The sequence below is a fragment of the Lutjanus erythropterus genome, chromosome 2 (genome assembly GCF_056507025.1).
Source record: "Lutjanus erythropterus isolate fLutEry1 chromosome 2, fLutEry1.hap2, whole genome shotgun sequence".
NCBI classification, from domain to species: domain Eukaryota; kingdom Metazoa; phylum Chordata; class Actinopteri; order Lutjaniformes; family Lutjanidae; genus Lutjanus; species Lutjanus erythropterus.
In genome coordinates this window covers 1,486,162-1,506,733 of record NC_139318.1, presented here as the reverse complement: position 1 = coordinate 1,506,733, position 20,572 = coordinate 1,486,162, and the positions used below count along the sequence as shown (strand labels likewise).

Genomic DNA, 20,572 nt, shown 5'->3' with positions numbered 1-20,572 from the left:
CACATCAGCACAAGGGTGAGTAGATATTGAGTGAAATTTCATTTTTGGGTGAACCATCGCTTTAAGTGAGGACACGAGTCCTCAGTTAGCCTTGCTACCTCAATCAATGAGAAACGAAAGACACTTTAACAAGAGAGAGAGTGGGTGCACATAAAAACAAAACTAAACAGAAACCATGAGGTGAACCACCAATTTTATAATAAAAAAATCTCACAACAATAATTCCATCAGAAAAAAATTGAATGAATGAATGAATGAATGAATGAAACTTTCATTGCTCCTGAGGGAGTTTATTGTGCACGAGGAGCGGAAAAAGACATCAAAATCCTTGTAGCCTTATATAACATAAAACATGAACATCATAAGAAAAAAAAAATCAATGAATGAAATGGGTGCTAGTTGAATGCTGTGTGGCACAAAGGATGTGATGTCTCTTTTAGTCCACATCCTGGCGTGCTGTACCACCGCCCTGAAGATAAAAGTGAATATTCAGGCCATAGAGGCTGCAGTGGGTCTGCTGTGACCTCAGGAGCTAAACTCATGATGTTTTGCTCTGTCATGTTAGTAATATTGTTCACTGCTTCCACAGTTGTCCCATCACCCACTTTAATAACACTTGTTGTTTTGTATAGACAATGCTTAACCCCAACCTTGAATACAATTTTTTTTTTTTTGCAGAAGTACTATTTTCTCTCACCAATTGTTTTCATGCTCTTCTGCCAACTGGGAATGGGACTTTTAATATGAAACATCTGTGCAGGGAGTGATGCATTTCAGTGAAGGTGTCAACTATCAATCAGTTTTCAATTATTATATAATTTCTTCAACTAAACTCAGAAAAATCAGGATCCAATCACAGGTCCAGATTCCACCAGTGAGTGAACATCACTCGTCTTACTTAGGTTCTCTGTCCCAGTGTATTAAAATCCAGTGCAGAAATGTATCCACACTTTCATTGCATCCTGCTTAGAATATTGTGACTCACTGTATTCCTGTCTCACTCAACTCAACCTCTCAAAACTTCATCTGCTTTAAAATGCTGCAGCAAGACTGCTTACAAAACCTCAAACCTATTTTAGCATCTCTACAGTTGTTACCTGTCTGTTTAAGAATTTATTTAAAAACTCTAATGTTTACTTTTAAGGCATGTTTTGGAGTAACTCCTGATTATATCAATAATTTTCTTACCCCTTATGAGCCTGAACGCAGCCTGAGACCATCTGTCAGAGGTTTGTTAGTAATTCTTCAGCCAAAACTAAAAACCAGAGGAGACTTAGTTTTTGGAACCAGAGCACGTCTCTGGAACGACCTCCCAGAGATCAATTAATGCATCACTTTCATTTTTACTTTATCATCTCTATTTTATTAATATTCCTATTTCATTGATTATATGATTTCTTTAGACTTAAACAACAAATAAATAAATACATCTACAGTAGCAGTAATTACTATTTTAATAGTTATTCTTAACCTTGGATGTCTCTTTTTGTTATTATTATTATATTTTGGTGAGAGTAATAGAGTAGATTTTAGGCCTACACAGATCACACAGGCCATACAGTAGTGGTTAACTTGTTGGGGTTAATGCGTTGGTTGAGAAACATTATTTATCCAGCAACACAAAGTAAACAAGCTGTGTCTGTGCTCTCCAGCCTCGGCCCGCCTCATCTTTCATGTGGCCAAGCTCCATCACCACGCTCGCACACAGGAGAGAAAGATATCAGCTCATGTGACATCTGATTTCATTCCAGTGCAGCTAGCACACACACACACACACACACACACACACACACACACACACACACACACACACACACACACACACATATGGAGAGAAAAAAGAGGAAACCGATCATTTGTGCCTCTGTTTGTGGCTCTTGAGATGAATGGCTCCCAGACGAGGCCACTGTGGCATGAAATGCTAAGATGTAATCATCTTCTCGCAACAGGAAGCTGTTTCATGAGAGGGGAATGAACTCCAATGTCTCTTTCCCCTTTTTTTATTGCTTGCTGCCTTGATATTTTCTCTTCAGTAAGTCCCCATTTTAACACCATCTCCATGTCTTTGATTAGTGAAGGACATAAAGGTATTAGAATTTTTTTATTGATTCAAAGATGTCCCATTCTCTGAGGGCCCTTAGTACCTTGTTTGGTCCAGACTTCTGGACATTTCAGTTTGATCTGAATCAGAATTACAGACGTGAAACCTGTTTCAGACCACAGTCTGGACCAAACAGCTGAACCCTAGTCTTGGTTTGGATCAAATTGAACCATGTTTTAGTTCATTTCTAGTGTGAGAGGTTCTTCATGGGATGGTTTGGACTGAACAACGCAACAACAACAAAAAAATCAATCAGAAACAAATACATCAACATCAGACGCATGCCTGTCTACAAACCAATCAATGACATTGTCATGTAGAGAGCTTCAGTGCACTTGAATAACCAGAACTAACTGGATCAAATGCTACAATGTATCAAAAAGGCAAACCTTGGTTCAGACTGTCAGATGTGAAAAGCCTGAAATATTCTGCAGTGGTGGAAGTATTCAGATGTTTGTTTGAGTAAAAGTAGCAATGATATAAGGGTAAAAATTACTGTATTACAAGTATAACTCATGCGTTTAAAATCTTTTTGAAGTAAAAGTACAAAAGTGGTGAAAATACTTAAAGGAGAAATCTGTAATAAATCATAAACAGCGATGTGTCATCAGCGATCAAAGAATCATGTTAAGTTGAAATACTTGGCAGCCGCGGTGTCCCCTTTGTAATTTGAATTCAGGACCATAATAACTGTTTGTATGTCTGTTTCACATTAATCAGAGATTTTTTTTCTGCAGAATGAGTAAATGTCTGTTTATGCATCACAGGAAATCATTAATAATCTGCTGAAGGAATAGATCTTTTTGTTAACTGTTAAATTGAAACGTTAATGCACTTTGTAGGCAGCCACTAAACTCATCACCCAGTGTTATTTCAGAGCAGTGGGCTTCTGTTTTCAGGATAACAGGCTGAACTTTAAATTGACAGACAGCTGACAGTTATAAACAGCTAATCAACTTACAGTGGAGGACTCATCATTATTGAAAGTTTACAAAGTTGTGTGCATCCTGGGCTCCTGCGGAGCTCCTGCAGTGTTCCTGCAGCCTGTCTGTCTCTGCCATGTCTGAGGAGGAGGGGGCAGGGGGAAACTACTCACTTCAACCTCAGATTGTATATTAAACACAATTACAGCTTATTTTATATCCAGTCAGTCACTATCTGGACTGCTGTACTTATTTTTGCATACATATATTTTACATATTGCTTCTTTGAAGCTATTTTAAGGAGTTTTTAACTGGTCATAAAACAGTCAAAATAGCCTCTCTATGCCTCTATATGACCTACATAAGTAAACAAGACCATCAGAGAGAAGACTAAGGCTATTTCTACACTTATTCTTAGTGCCTGCTACCAGGTCAAGCCTGTTTGTTTTCACAGGCAAAGTGACACAGTGACTCACTACAGTGAGTAGTATGGTGGCCAGTTAAAATGAAGCAGGAGGAGGTTTTTATGTTGATAATGTTATTTTTTATGTCATATGTTGTAGTTAAAATATGAAAGTTTCTTGTAGTAGCTTTAAAGTACCAAAAGTAAAAGTACTCATTATGCAAAATGGCCCTTTTCAGAATAATATACAGTACATTATTGACTGGATTATAATTAGTGATGCATTAGTGTCTCACCATCACTAATGCTGCAGCTGGTAACAGCAAATTTTAACTATTTCTATAATGTCCGGTAGAGAAATCCATAATAATACTCCATAATGTATTACTTTATTTATATTTTACTTTATATACTTGAATAAGAGTTAGATTCCATATTCTGACTTGAAGAATAGACCCAATAATTTTCTCATGTTTTAATTGTCACATAATATGCAGACTTCTTGAAATTTATTCTTTTCTTTGTTTTGTCTTGTTTTGTTTGTTTGCTTTTTTTTTTTTTTGTAAAGGACATGTGTCCATTTAAAGTCAACAGAGACCTTTGATGAACTGTAGTTTATGAATTATCTCAGAGACAGAAATATCCTTAAGATTCTCAGGTCATGATGTCTTATCAGTCATGATTTTTTTCCCAGGATGGTGAAGTCATGACCTGCCCTGCACTGACTCTGAATAGCTCGTACTCTTTGCCTTTGTTGGCTTGTGCCGATTGGGTTGGCTAGGTTATAGGTTTAGGCCTGAGGAGTTTGACTGGGTAGGGTTAGGCTGAAAAAATCAGGGTCAGCCAATCAGAGCAGGGTGGGACAAGCCTTACACCTGGTCCCAAGCCAAAATATTGTCCAACTATACTGTTCTACTAAATCATAGAATTGTTGGTTTTACACTGTTGAGCTTTAGTGGTGCTGGTAAGCACATTTTGTTACCTTTGGACAGAGCCAAGTCAGCTGTTTGCCTCTGTTTCCAATCTTTCTACTATGCTAAGCTAACTGTCTGCTGCCTATAACCTTAAATTTCATTTCAATTTAATCAGATATGAGAATGGAATCAATCTTCTTTTGTGACTCTCTGCCAAAAGACAGTAAAACTTTTATTTTTTTTGTCTCATGGCAGAGATTGAGACAGGCTGTAGATGGAGATTTTGCATCACAATGTCCAATTATGTCTTGAATTTAAACAGATGTGTGTATTTTTCCCTTTTTCTTGTATAACTTTGCCTCAATTGTTGGCCAGTGCTGCTCCATGTTCTTTTATCACTTTTTTTTTGTCCCATTCTTTCCAGAGAACTCCTTCTCATTTTGCTCCTTTAAGCCACTGTTATTGATCAAATGACCCGTGACGGAACGTAACATGTTCCTGAAGCCTTTTGGATATTTGCTCCCGGCTGCAGTCACCACACCACTCATCAAACTGTGTCTTACTTCTGTCACTAGGCTTGATTACTTTTCTGTGTGCAATCGCTCTGACGTGGGATGAGAGCTTTCCACGCAATATGTTCCATGACCTTTTTGACTGAAAAGAAATGGATCATTTTTCTTCAAGTGTTGTCCAACACTTTGACTGTGAGCCAAAATGGAGACACACTGTGACACAGTTTCAGACCTGCATTATGTCACAGTCCCAGACTAATTGGCCATTTTATAATTTATGTACTAATACTTACTTACTAAAAATATAAGACTAAGACTGCTTTATTTTATGGTTTTTGTTGAGCAGGGAATTCTGGTCTTGACCTCTGGAAACAGTTTATAGAACAGAACAATATCCACTTACAAGCTGTTGGAGCTTTTTACCAAACTTCACTGTCTTTGTGTGAATGAAGGTCGTAGCTGCTGTCCATGAACAGACCGACACTGTGTTCAGTCCATCTGATTGAGACAATGTTGTGGTATATCTTTGCTTCAAGCATGTGCACGAGGTTCAGGTCTGAGAGGCTACAGTTGACATTTAGGCTAAAAACATGCTGTAAATGGCATCTTTTTGGGTCAAATTTTAATGTCATGGCTTACAGACACTTGGATTACACCACACGAGCAGTATGGAGACATCTTGTGTTTTTTGTGTTTTTTTTTACATTTTAAAACTGGTCATCATTCACTTCAGTTGTACTGGATTTGGCTGCAACGCTGTTTTCCGCTGAAGCTCCAGGAGTGTTTTGTGAACTGGAGATCTTCACCCATCCTCACATCAGCACAGGGGTGAGGAGATATTGAGTGAAATGTCATTTTTGGGGGAACTATCACTTTAATGCTGTATACTATTTTTCAGTAACTGCACAGCACAGAGTGGATTATTACAGTTACATCATGGCCCTCAGTCATAACTGCACAGGTGCATATGGTGAATACATGGTGAAGCAGAGAGAGCGTGGCTATAATCTTGTGTATTTTATGAGAGGTTTTAGTTCAAATGTTGAGTTTTTTGTTTCAGGGTTAGAAATATTTCACAGAATTCCTTAACAGAAATTGTTCAGATGTGTTGGTGTGCCCTCTGAGACCAGTGGAGCGTTTTCGAGATCTTCGGCCGGACGAGGTGGCAGATTTATTCAGCGCCACCCAGAGAGTCGCCAACATGGTGGAGAGGCACTTCAATGCCACCTCGCTCACCATCGCCATCCAGGTAACACACTGACACAGATGGTTCATACTGTGTCATCAGCTGAGGTGAATACACTATCTCTGAAATGGTGTTACATTACAAACTCCTGCTGTTAAACTTGATGCAACAAGGCTAAATGATGCAGACGTCATATTACATTTTGGTAACACTTTATATGAAAGTGCACATATTCATAAGTACTATTTGCTTATGTATAAATATTAGTAGCATAGTGGGTCTTTATTAGTCATTATAAAGCACTCATCAATGCTTCATCCTGTATGACTATATTCTACAACTACTGTTTTCCCCCAGACCTCCTTATTACTGTTGGTTACCTGATACTGATGGTTACCAAAGTTTTTGTACATTGATTCTGATCTTAATACGCTTTGTTCAGTGTGGAATGTATGAGTTGGTTGTACCTTAAGAGCAGTCATTTGCCTTTAATAACACTTAAATGGTATAGTCTTATGTAAGAAAACACAAAACTAAACAAAAACAGTGTCCAAATATATGTATAAACTAATCCCATTCTAACATAAGGGGCCCCATCTTACACCCACCATAAAGCCATTGTGTTGGTGGTGCAGGTGGCTTTGCTATCTTACACTAGCACAGTTGCCATTTTTGCTACGTTTGCAAGACAGCAAATGAACTTCCTTGGTCTGTGCAGACCTGTGTGGGAGGTTTAAAAATGAAGGCAAAACAGAGGCATGGCCAAATGCATTTGCTATCTTGTGGTCGGCACATTAGAGTAAAAACCACTTGTGCCTTAGACTGGCTAAAACCTGGTCAAAGTGCAATGTCTTTTGCACAAGACCGCAACTGGCATGTTTGCCCGGAGCTCACACACACACACACACGGCTCCACTTGAGCCAGATAGCAGCTTTGCAGCCAGACTGGGTGTATTTGCTCCTCCTCTCGCTGTCTCTCTCCCTCACTCCTCAGCCAGCAGAGCTGCATAATAATGATGATGGTAACAATGAATAAAAATTCAGCATAATTTCAAGGTGCTTCAATGTAAAACATAACCAGTTACATATCTGCATGGCTTTTATGGTTAATGTATTGTACTACTTTTTCTAGGCGTTAATGGAAGCAAAACTATTTACACATCAAACTTGCTTTGGAGATGTTCTACCATCTCCATATATCACATACTCTCACACTTTAACTTTCCAAACCAGGAGATCTGTCCCCTCACTTGAAAACCTTTTCTCTTTCTTTCCTCCTGGTAAATCTGCCATCATTGCTGCCATTGCTTGCACCCCTGGTGCACCTGCTGCAAAGGTGATGAGAGCTGACTTTCTGATTAGTTTATTGTTCGACCTGAAATCACCCATGAATTAATGAAGGCACTTGGGCTCAGCTGATAGGTGTATCCCGCTGTGTGCTGCTGGCGCAAGGGGCGGGACAGAGCAGGATACCCCTGCACCCCTGGCACAAGCCTGCAAAGGTGGATTTGGTCACACATTGAGCTTGTGCTTTAGATCAGTGTAAGATAGAGCTCGAGGTCTTGCTCATAATTAATTCACTAGTCACTGACACTTGTTTACCACACAGGTTTGCTATTCTATAGTTGCCTCCTCCTCACAGTTGATAAATCCATTTTTACACAATTAACAGACCTTTTTCTAAAGTGATGAGTTACACCTTGAAAAAGCTGAGGTCTATTGAGATGCACAGGTTGTGTTTGCATTCAGTGGTGAAAGAACAAACTCAACACAAGTAGAAATATATCCTTTATTAACCAAACATATCAATTCAGAGGTCTTCTCATGTTTTTTTTTTCAAGGCTAACAGCAAATGTACATGTATAATGTATAAATATTATCATGCATAGGATGTGGGAAGGTAAAGAAGTAGAGTTACTGAAAAGATTGGAAGCGTAGCCAATCACCATTATTTGACAGTATAATAAACTACTAGTGAATTACTTATGAGCAAGACTTCACTTTAGAATGCTTAACACATTCAGAGTTAGAAAGACTTCATTTAGAGTTCTGTAAACACTGTTAACACATAGTTTGGTGTTTTGTCACAGAAGAATAGATATTTATTAATGTTAAGAGAATGCAACATTTGTGCAGCAAAAATGATGCAATGGATGTCATGTCCATAATCACATTTTAAGTTACCCAAAACTTTAAATACGTTAATGCACTTTGTAGGCAGCTTACACTGCACTCCAGTCTCCTGCGTGTAAGTTTTTTTGAGCCTTCAATCTACCCCACCTCCAAATTTCTCGGCCCTCATACTTCTCCTGTCATACTTACTACATCCACGAGGGGACGCTACATAACAATAAATGGACATATCAGTCGGAATAAGCTGCCTCCACTTTCAACAAACATGCAGGTTTTTCTGGTGAGGACTGGCTGTATTTTATTAAACTGCGGTAACATAAGATTTTAAATAATTCCACGTTGACTTTTGGTTTCACACAAGACTTGCTGGTGAAGTCATGTTTGTTTGAGCGATGCAGCCACCCACCCCGTCCCTCTTGACTTGCTCTTTATACGTCTCCAGTAATAATTACTACGCCCACTCTAAATCGCCACTTAACAACGAATATAAACATGAGTTGTAATAAGTTGCTTGCACAGATGATCTAGATGCTTGTTTTTCTGGTGGGGATGGGCTGGAGAATGACTGATCTTATGGCACTAGCACCCTTATAAGGTCAATACTGAGCAAAGCATATTAACATCATAATTTATCTACAGCGACTTTCTTCTTAGTATCAATAAGCAGTAATTAGGAGGTTATTTAGGGAAAATCCTTGATGGCAGTTTTGACTACGGTAATTAAGTGTTAATAAATGCTTTATAATGACAAATGAGCTATTATGCTACTAATATGCAACTAATTAATGGTGAGTATATAATTCTTGAGACTTGGGACAAATCATGTCCTACCAAAAAAAAAAGTAATAATAATACCAACATTCTAATTGCATTTTTTTGGTGGATTAAAATATGTTTTCCAGTAAAATTAAAGACTAAAAATCAAAATACCTCAAAATGTTTGAAGGGGTTAAAATAGAATATAGCAGATCAGTGTAGTCAAATGACAAAATAAGCATCATTCAAACAAATATTTGAAACTCCTTGCATTGGTTCATTGTTTTTCAAATGTTTGAAGAAAATCAGATTCTCAGAACTCAATAAAGGAGCAAATGTGTTGAAAAGAAAGAAAGAAAGTGAGAAGCAGGAGCAGAGCAGAATGAGGCCTGTTGGTGTTTTCAGTGTGGATCAGCTCTGCTGTCGTATGATGGAAGCTAAATACAGAGCTGACTCTGACACCCAGACAGCCTCTCGTCTCAGACTGAATGGCCTATTCTGCATAACTGGTGATATATATGCTAATATCAAAATAGCACCTAGCTCGCTCTGCTGCCCTGTCACAGAAAATTGTTTCACAGGTTAGGAGAGAGGAGAGAAAAAAAAGGCAAGCAGCAAAGAGTAATCTTTACCTGGATATCATTTTCTTTGACTGGGGAGGTGATGAGAAGTGATGATAGGAGATTAGTTGTGACAGCTCCCGGGTTACAGCCAACACATTAAAGGAGAACTCTCTGCAGGAGGGGGCAACTGCCACTCCTGTGACAAATAATAATATCACACAAATCAACCCCACTGGAGGATTGGTGGTGAGGAAAAGATTTTTGGATGCTGACATGAACGCTCCATTTATCCTCCATCAGTGCTGAAGAACAGGAGTGGAGTTCATCAGATCTGAAGTGTTTATTTACTCGCTGCTTTCATGTGTGATGAATATCAGAGCCAAACTCCAGTCATCGCCATCTTCTAACCAATGATCATAATAAATGTAATCACACCTAATGTGACTGCAAAGTGTTAAAATGTTTCATTTTCAGCCCTGCTTTGGTTCCAGCCTGCTGTACGTCACCTCCTCTCTCCGTATCCCCTCACCTGTCAGTCTTCAACTATCTGAAGACACCCCCCCCCACACACACACACAAAAAAGTAGTGAAGGACAGTGTTGTTTTTAGCTAATAACATGCACAACTTACACTCTCTGAACACACAGAACTGTCCATTGTCACGCACTGAAAGTGTGAGTTTTCCTCAAAGAAAATGTGTTATCTGTTCCTTGCAGAGGTTCAAATATTCAAACTGCAGCTCAACTGTCCTGCCACCAGCAGATGATGACTCTTTTTAATTTAAATGAATATTTTTTTGAATGGAGAGTCACAATGTTTTCTGTGTGTAATAGTGCACGATTTAAATTATCATCACAGTGATCCAAGCAATAACTATCTGTAGTTAAATGAAAGTAAAATTGAAATGTTGTCTAGTATTATTGCATGTTGTATTTTTTCCTTAATTTATTTCTAAAGTTTAATTCAGTTAGATTTGACTGTTGTAAAAATAATCACTCAATCTGGAAACAAAAATGCTGCCTTTTTAATCTCCTTATTGCAATATAAACATGATCCTGGTAATCGTCTGGAAAAAACTGATAGAGGTAAAATTATTTTTCCACTACATTTCATTCAGGTCAATAGGGGGCGCTGCAGCACCCTCAGCAGCCCCACTCTCACCCCCATGGTTAATACACTGACAATCATGTATCACCTCCATTTGTCTCACTACCTTTCAACCACTGAGTGGATCATCCACTCAGGACAAAGATTCCAGCGGTGGGAAACCCCTGTGTAGCCACATTTCACATCTGTCTGCATTTATGTTGGCACAGCATCAGTCATCAGCCATCGTAAAGTCTTATTTTATTATGTGAAGGTTTTATTTAAGTGTATAAAAATAGAATTTCTCATCTTGTCTCTCCACTTGAAGAAAAATGGAATAAAAATTGGTCATAAATGTCAGGACAAAGGAGGCAATGAAACAAACCAGGGGGAAATCTTTTTTCTTTTTTTTAATGGAGGAAAGGAGTGAGGTACTGTAGCTCATCTGAAATTAAAATCTGTCTCTGAATTATTAATGTAAATATTTCTGAATTCCCAACTCTTTTCTAATTACCTCTTTCTGTTCCCACCAGGACGGCCCTGAAGCCGGACAAACCGTGAAGGTGAGAACTTAATAATTCACCGCCTTTAAATATGTCATGAGGCCTCCGCAACAGTTATACACTATTAAATAATCATTGCATTTGCAGTGCTAAACTCTTGGCATGGTTGAATAATTTAGAGATCTTTTCTAAAAGGTTTAAATAATTTTTGGTGTGGTTGGAGGCTGTATGGAATGATTCAAGTGGCTGACTGGGGACACACTGAGGTCCATATAGGTTAACATGATGGGGACAGACTCATTGGCAGTCACTGCAGCTCAGAGCTCTGCTACACCCTTCATACACTGTACTGTCCTGCTATTTTTGGTACCAGATCGATGACATTACAATGCATTCATTGTGAATGTATAGTTTTGTTCACAGTGATAGTAGATGCAGTGTGAAATCCCTTTTTCAGTTTTCAATTTTCTCTGTCACTTTCTTACCATTGGCAAAGGGCTTTGGCAGGGACACAATTTTTCTACCGAAGTAGCAATAGATCTGGATATTTCACCAGAGAATTGTGTCTGTGCTCATTTAATTTATTTTTTGTGCCCTTCTTGCTGACATGAAGTGGGTTTTGATTGAAAAATGTGATGTCGAGTTACAATATGTCCATGCAAAACTTTGGAGCAGAGAAATTTAAGAAACCTTAGAAATGATGGTCCTTTGGCTTGTTCTACAATGCAACTGCTTCTGTAGAACAGTTGAGATTAGGTATGTTTTGTCCTCGCGAAGTGTCCCCATGAATGTCTACTCATGAATCTATAGACAGCCAGAGGTGGAAGTAACTAATTACAAATAGTCAAGTTACTGTAATTAAATAGTTTTTTGGGAGTACTTTTATGAGTAGTCTGTACTTTTACTCATACTTATGTATGCTTTACACTATGTAATCTACTTAGTTACTTTTAAAATCATAATTGAGTGCTGAGTACAAGTTGAGTTAATATTCAAACCTTTCATCTACATATTTATAGCCAATACGATGATCTGATCACTAACAGGTCAATGAAAACCAGGACATATGCATGAAAACTGAACACTGCAGCATCACAGCTTTGGAGTAATGATGTTAATGATTAATCATTATTCAAGTAATCACCATTTAAGAACTTAACCATATACAAATGTATTCATGGATATTTAATCAACAGTCTAGAAATGGCAGCAGCTGTTCTGTCTGGCAGAGCCATTTCTTGAATGAGGAAACAAATGCAAGAAAACAACTGAAAAAAAAAAAAAAAAACACATAAAATGCCTCCATACTGCTCGTCTGGTGTAATCCAAGTCCCCTAAAGTCCCGACATGCCGTTTGCACACTGTCACACCACACACACCAAGTTCAGACAGTGTGCATGTGCACATAAATGTGGTTCAGCTAAGGATCTACAGTGAAGATTCAGGCTAAAAACATGATGTAAATAATATTTTTAAGTCCACTTAGTATGTTGGGGCTTCAGGAGCCTTGGATTACACCAGACTGTGCTTTTCTGTTGTTTTTTACAGTTGAAAACTGGTCACCATTCACTTCTGTTGTTTGGGAGATTCTGCAACACTGTTTTCCTGTGAAACTCCAGCAGTTTTAGCAGACCAAAAACTAAAAACTAAACCTGACCTTCTATCAACATGAGGGAGAGTAGATAATGACTGATTTTTCATTTTTGGGTGAAGTATCCCTTTAATGTTGTTTTCTGGTCCAAGTATGGGGCATGGGGGCAGGACATTCAACTGTTTTGAGCAGCCACCGGCAAACAAATAGATTGCTGCTTATGAACAACAATGAATTCCTTTAAGCAGAGAGTGTCCAACAGTTTGCACACTTAACCTTATTTGTCCAATTCCATAAATATTCATAAAACACAAGCCTTGAGATGCAGCCAGTAGGAGACCATGACAGCCCCATCTTTGACCATTTGGAACATGCATAAGCACTTTTGCCTTTAGACACATCGCCTGGACTAGTTTGTTTCAACAATACTGATCCCTTACATCACAAACCAAAAGTACTGAATTTCTCTACCCACACCACTATACATCCCTCTGCACATACTGTAGAAATAATGTAGGTTTGTGAATTTGACCCCAAACTGCTCTTGCTATGTAACTGCTTGCTAAATCAGTTCCAAAGTGCACTAACTCATCCTTCAGTTAGTACCAAAGGCAAAACTGTCCAGCAGAATGTTTTCTACCTCCTACCTCCCGCTCTCTAAAAAAGCAATCTCCACTGTGTGCCCTAAGAGAACAATGTCTTTTTAAAAGATCTTTATTTTTCCATTTCCACAACAACCTCCATTTTTCATCTACAGATTCTTTGAGATGAAATGGCTTTCATCTGGCAATACAAACAAGGTCAAAGAGTAATGCATTTTTGCTTGAGTTCAGTTAAATTCACACCAGCAGGTAGGTTATATTTTAGCATTACCGGAATATCAGTACCTCTGAAATATTCCTTTGTTGAGGGTTTTACTGCAGGAGAGCACATCAGGGGAGCAGTGAATCAAGGCAGTAATAGAGGAGCTGTTGTTTCCCACTGATCCTTAACTCACTGAAATAATCTACATATTTTATCAAGTCATTTTAACACAAAGCAACTCTTGATGTGGAGACCTGTCTGGTCTTTTCATGAAAACAGATTATCTTAGTGCATATAGCACACCTGCTACAGTAGTGGCCCACCCCCATCTATCAACTGGGTTATTGCAATCAGGTGCCTGCACGCCAGCAATAAAAATGGTCCTTTGATTGAATAAGAGTGAGGCAGGCTATAAGAGAGAGGCAAATGCACTCTTATAAACTCACTGCCTGGAGTCGCACAGACACAAGACAAATCTCTCTGTTTTGAATGATGGAATTGGATTTTATTTTTGTCTTATGGAAAATGCAGCGTGATTATAGTGATTTATCATGTGGGGGGGCTATGTATAGATCCTGCTTGTTTACTAAGCAAGCCCGGCTGTTATATATGAGTTTTTATAGATGAAGATGATTAGATGTAATATTCACAAAGTAGACAATATTGAATAAACCCACAGGAATGCATTTTCTCAGCACTGACTATGGAGGGCTGAATGAGAGGCAGAGTGAGTGACAAACAGGAAGGATATGATGGGTTTTGGTTTGGAGCCGTCTCCACATATTCTGCATCTGACAAAGGATCAGCATGACTGCTTTAGTGGTGGTGGAAACTCTTCATGGTACTGTTGCATCTATTGTCAGTCAGTTGAGTTTGTCACACCACAGAAACCTGTTATTAACCAGCCAGGGAAATTTGAATGACTTAACAAATAGCTAAGTATATAAAGTTAGTTTCAAAATCATGAAAAAATGATCAGTTTTCTCTGCTCTGAAACATTGGGGGCGTGTCCACTCCTGTCTCAGTGTCAAGCACCACTACAACCTGAAGACCACCTGAAACATGGACGTTCCATCTAGCAGTTTTATTGGACATATCCAGACATGTTTGAGTCACCAGAGCCAGAGGTTGGTGACAGGATAGTCTTTTTTTTTCTTCTGTGTTGGGTTGTTGGAAATGAAGTGAACTGATGGGCTGATTTGGACCGAGAGATTCGCTGAAGGTACGTTTGTAACTGATCGTTGGGGAGGATGATTGGAGAGGGAGGTGGTGTTGTTCGTGTGTTTGTTCATGGTACTTATATAGTGTTGGAGGACCATGACTCCAGTCATTGAGCCATGTTTCAGGTCTGCCCAAAAATCCTGACATACGATTCCATACCATATAATGTGATTGATCCGCTTCTTCATCCATCTTTCAGTGGCTCAACAAGCACAAAAAAATTCACTCTCCCTCTGCCTCAGTTGATTCATTGATCATATAAACCATCTCCATTTTTCAAATTTCTGCATTGCAGTAATTTCAGCAAAAGTAGCTGTTGAATTGACTGGCTCCACCCCAACGTTATCTGCTTAGTTTCAATCACTTTTGTTTGAAAATTAAAAAAAAAAAAAACATTGCCAGCTAGTCTTTTGGTAGTGTCATTGCAGAGCAACGCGGACACACCACCACTTACACATAGAGTATACAGACTTACAAATGTAAATCAGCCTTTACAGATTACAAGAAAATCTATTTTATGCCAACTTAAACATGCTGTATCTAATTCCTGCCACTAAAGGTCTCTCACATCAAAACAATAACAAAAGATGTTATTTGATTATGTTATGAAGTAGTGTGGGATCATGGGAGTTGCTGTCTTCATTGTTAAGCTATCACCATTCCTGATGAAAATCCATCTGACATGACTCAGGCAGAAATTATGTTCATGGATGAGATCATGTATTAATGTTTTATTCACATTCCAACTTCTTTCCTCACTGACATATCCCATGTTTCCCCTGGCTACCAAACAAAATGCACCATTACCTTGAATAAATTACATATTTCTCTGGTTTGAACATTGTTTGAAACATCTGGGATAATGTAAGTACACAACTCAACAAGATATAGAACATAGGTCTGGTTGTTTTTTGACATTATAATACAGAAATGTTACGTATTTACATTTAAAAGAAGAACAAAAAACCATGAACCAGAACATGAACATGAACAAAACAAGATATTTTGCCAGTTTAGGTTTCAATTTGAGATTTATCTCATGAGTGAGAACAAATTAGGTGTGGCTACAAACCAGCCAGCCAATCAGCACAGGATTCTATGATCCAACAACTTGCTGCCTCTTCAAACTCCTCAGACTTGGTAAAGAAATGGTTTAATGCTTGTTGGCTTTTCCTCTTTCTGAATGTGAAATAAGAAGACTGACATCACTCTCATATCTGTCTGTCTGTCTGTCATATGGAGCTAATGTCAAGACGTGGCTAGCCTAGCTTAGCATAAAGAGTAGGAACAGGTGGACACAGCTAGCCTTGCTATGTGTGCTTCTCAGCCCCTAAAGTACTCTAATGAACACTCTTCAAATGTTTAATTGGTAAATGAAGAGAAATGTAAATTTGACTGTTTGTGCATTAAGTACTGTAGGAGCTCCGTGCTACATCAACAGCTCAGTGCAGTGAGTGTGCGTAGCTTCCTGGATCTGGCCATCACAGGGGGTTAAGCTTTGGTACCATCATGCCTCTACAAAGACCAGGAGCAAAATATGTTCTGACAGCTGTAATTGGCAACCTGTCCTGTAGCCGGAGGATCAACTGTTGTTTCCAAGACAGCTGAACAGAATGTTTTTGAAAAAGCTCTGTTTTCTCTGTCCACATTACATTGTGAGATAGATGTTTTCAGCTCACTCCAGTCTGTCTAGTAGCCTAATTTTGTTCATATTGGGCAGTTCTGCAGTGTATCCGTGTCTACTGCAAACATTAATTGCCAATGGAGGGAGCAGTGTGTTTTGTGGATGGTGGTGAATGGGCGTGTAACCAGGCTGTGCTCAGAAAAATGGCCATACAAGTCATCTGTGAATATTTACATTTAGTGTTAGGTGTCACCCTCTAGTGGCTGTAGTAATTATAATAGAAGCAGGGCCAAGAGCAAGCAAGTTTGCGTATGGAGAAGGTAGCTTGAAAGGATGGCTCTGCAGCAAGAAGATGGTGATAATGTGCTTGATATCTTCACATAAAAAGCTCAACATCTGGGGAACATTGGTGATCAACTCTGACCTTGTTTGTGCATGAAGCATTGTTGATGTAAACACTAAATCCTCCTCCCCTTATCCTGCTGGAGTCTTGGGCATCGTGTCAGCTCAGAATTTGTCGGTCTGTAACACACAACACCATGAACTGGAATGTCGTGGAGCAGGTGTGTAGGATGTGGACTCAACAGTTTCTGATTTCCTGTTGCTTTTCTAGCCTGACTCCCATTTGTCATTTCCTGGCCGGCTAGCATGGCTCTTAGTATGATTGTTTCCTAAACCTAACCAAGTCATTTTGTTGCGTAAACCTAACCAAATGGCAACTGAATGCTTGGTAACCAGACCTGAACCAGTGCTAACTTAGTATAACCACAGTCTTTATCTTACACTTAACCATAGTTGCCATAGCTACTATTGAAAAATAAATGGTGCATTAAACTGTGTATGACATTCAATTAACATAATGTAAATTAAAGCTGTACGACTAGGGGGTGGATTGTTGAGTTGCCTTAAACTCCAACATATTTTTCATTCCCAACCTCTGTAAAGAAGATTTGTGTCATGAGTGAAAGTTTTTCTTCATATTTTTCTTCTGTGGGCTGGTGATAAAGTCAGGTCAGTTAGTCACTGTGGTCTTGTTTCTGGGCAGTAGCCCAAAGCTATAGCTGTAGAGCTGTCTACAGCTTCTTCCCACTGAGCACGCAATTAAATCAAGCTCCATTACAATCTATTTAGGGAGACAGGAGAAAGGAAACAGAAAGGTGGGTGGAGTTCATGAGCTCTATTGCCTGGTAAAAACTGGATGATATGGTTGGTGTCATTTTAGAGCTTCCTGGTTGTACAGAGTTCTCAGGAAATCCTGAGGGCTGTATGTGGTGTTTGTGCCTGCTGACGGTGTTTGAGGGTTGACACAACTCAAATATTTAAGCTCTGTCACACAGACTGATTTGATGCTAAACTGGGCTTTCTTTCAGTACTCCTTGTTTAATCTTTGCTGTCCAGCCCTGGTTGCTTTTGTGCTCTTAGTAGTGTAATAAAGAGCAAAATAAACAGTTTGTCAGGTCATAGACAGTCTTCATGAGTTTCCGAGGTTTCATACAGTTTTAATCTGATGATCTGTGGTACATGGATATACTTTGGTATTGCTAGTTCAATATATGTGAGAGGGGACTCATATAATGATGATGCAGACACACAAACTGATCATTTTAGGGAACACCATTAAGTAATTCAGACACATGTTATTAATTTGTGTGCACAAAATATAAGTACATCTTTATGAGTAAATAATTTATGCCTGGTACCTGCAGGCTTTGTATATTTCTAACTCTGTGCAATGCAAACACACTCTTGCAAGCAGTTTTCTAGAAATAAGTGTCACTATGTTGACCCATGACAGAAAAGACAAAAAGTTAAACTCTTGAAAATTATGACACTGAATTCTGGAATTCTTGAAAGAAAATGATTTCTATTGGAAATGGCTCAAATTCTCTCACTACTTGGATTATTCCTCCAACAACTGAATCTGTTTTACAATCTCACAACACTGTAGTGTTGGTTAGCTGTAGCTGTCTTCATGGTTATAGTAATAAATACTTTGCTAAGGTCACAGAATAATTGTGAACATCACCTGACTTCCCTCTGTGCTTCCCTCTTTGCTATTAGGCAGGAGCTTAAGGTCGAGGCTCAAAATGGGTCATGGACCTGTTTTTATAGTCCATCAACATAAAAATAGGTATATACTTGTCTGTACAAATAGCTTATTATGACCCATAATTGAATTTTTTCTTTTTTAGACCGTGACCTCTAGTGGCGGTTAGGGCCCACTAGTACTCTCCACTGGTCATATATGTTGGTTTGAGAGTCAGTGACATTTCCGTTATTCTAAAATGCACACCATGATATGTATATTCATTTTACTAGTGACTTTAAAGTAACAGTCATGTGTTATGATGTGTCTGACAGTTGGTGACTAGTGCTTGCTAACAGCACTTGTCAGTTAGCCACGATTGCTGAGTTATTTTGATTGCCACAACTGACATTCTGTCCCCGACTTGTGGGCTAGTCCTTAATGTTGAAAGTTTTGGTCTCAGGGAGACACCTGGTTTCTTTTTTAGGTCTCAAATTTTGGCACCCCTGGACAACAGTTATAATTATGACTGCTAAAGAGCTTTGCAACTTCAATGGAATGTGTGGTTTCTCACCCTTGATCTTAAAAAATGCCCACACCACTTTCCAGAAGATTTTTACATGCCTATAAAGGGATGGTAAGTCAGGTAACATCTCACAAACATTCCATTTCTTCAATCATCCTACTTATTTCTTGGTTTTAAGTCATTGATTGTCTTTGACAGTATTTGGCAATGAAATCTACATTGTAAGCCTTTGTGTTCATTTATTCATTCAGCATGATGATTTCAATATTTCCAATGTTTTCCTCAGCTTTGCTGTTGAGGCTTATCACTCTTCAGTAAATATGAGGAAAATTTCACATCAAACTTATCTATCCACTGCTTCATGTGTAATCTCTACTGTATCTGAGTTATGAAACCAGCCTGGAGTCATCCTCACCCTGCCATGAAGAAGAATCTATTCGGCAGCTTCTCATTCTGATTCATTTCCCAACAGAATTGAAATGGGAAATAAACAAAAAAGACCAGTGAAACTGTATCTGTCTAAACAAGAGGGAGGAGATTCTCGTGTGATTTACTGAAGAAACTCACTTTGCTTTCAGGTGATGTGGGCCTGTGAAAGCAGGGCACTGTGGGAAGAATCTCTTTATTCTTATATCTAATTAGGGCTCTCTGCTTTGATCTAGCAGACCTTCTTTTCCCTATTCCATTTTTGGGGACCACATCTGTTTATGACAAAGCTTATTTGTCTGCCTGTCAGACTAGATTTCACCTAAATCCATTAAATTGATGTGGCAGCTATTTTCCTTGGTTGTTTCTGCAGTTACAGATTAATTAAGAGACATCTGGCTGGATTATTTGGGAAAACTGTGTGAGATTTGTGTGATGAAACAGACTTCAGCTCAAAAGCACAACACACAGACAGTCACAGTCAGAGTAGAGTCAAGGCTCTTGTGAGCTTTAATCCAAAACGTGCAAGCAGGAAAACGAGAGATTTCATTCAAGAAAGGGAAAGTTAACCAGGCAGGGAGTGGGAGAGGAATCCTCAACACGAGAGACAAGCAGAGGTTCAAGCAGGTAGGATCAGATGGGCAGTAAAAAACAAGGCTGGAAAGCTGGGCCGGATGCAAACTAGACAGTCTGGTGGGGTGCTAGTGGAAATCGACTGGTGTATACCACTGGGCTGGAAAGCAGGTGAAGGCCGGGAAAGGCAAGGTGGTGGAAATAGATGGAGTTGCTTCACCAGCGCTTTATTCAGGTATCTTTCAGGCTTCCTGTGGTTATCCCCCTCTGTCTGTGAGTGCAGTTGACGGGAGATGAACATGCAGCTTTGCATGAAGGACGTTCTGTTTGAGTGCGCATAATCTTCAAGCAGTGGATGATTGACTAATTATCGACGGGACATACAGCCTGGGGAGGTGCCCACCCAAAGCCCGATTGAAGGACGCCGCAAAAGAACTAACAGTGAACCATGACCTCAACATCTGCAGAGTGTGCAATCAGGCACCACCAATAAGAGAGGAATGACACTGTGACTCATTGTCAAGGACATAAAGCATCTGAGGAAAGCTCCAAAGTAATACTGCTCCAGTACAGAGACCAGAGTTACACTGAAATCACTGATTTTTATTCTTTTTTAGTGTTGTGCTCTTATTTTATCACTGCTAGTGCTGTACTGCACTCAGGGACAAAAAAACTTTGGTCTATGAAAGCAAGAAAGAAAT

General features: G+C 39.1%; 1 protein-coding gene across 2 annotated transcripts in view; it reads left to right on the top strand.

Moving 5' to 3' along the window:
• fhit (fragile histidine triad diadenosine triphosphatase) overlaps positions 1–20,572 on the top strand; it is a 557,602-nt gene that overhangs the window by 420,173 nt on the left and 116,857 nt on the right. For both annotated transcript variants that reach the window (XM_084743826.1, XM_084743834.1), the window contains 2 exons: positions 5,957–6,102; positions 11,111–11,140. In XM_084743826.1, the coding sequence (XP_084599952.1) occupies positions 5,957–6,102; positions 11,111–11,140 (176 nt within the window). The remainder of the gene's footprint in view (positions 1–5,956; positions 6,103–11,110; positions 11,141–20,572) is intronic.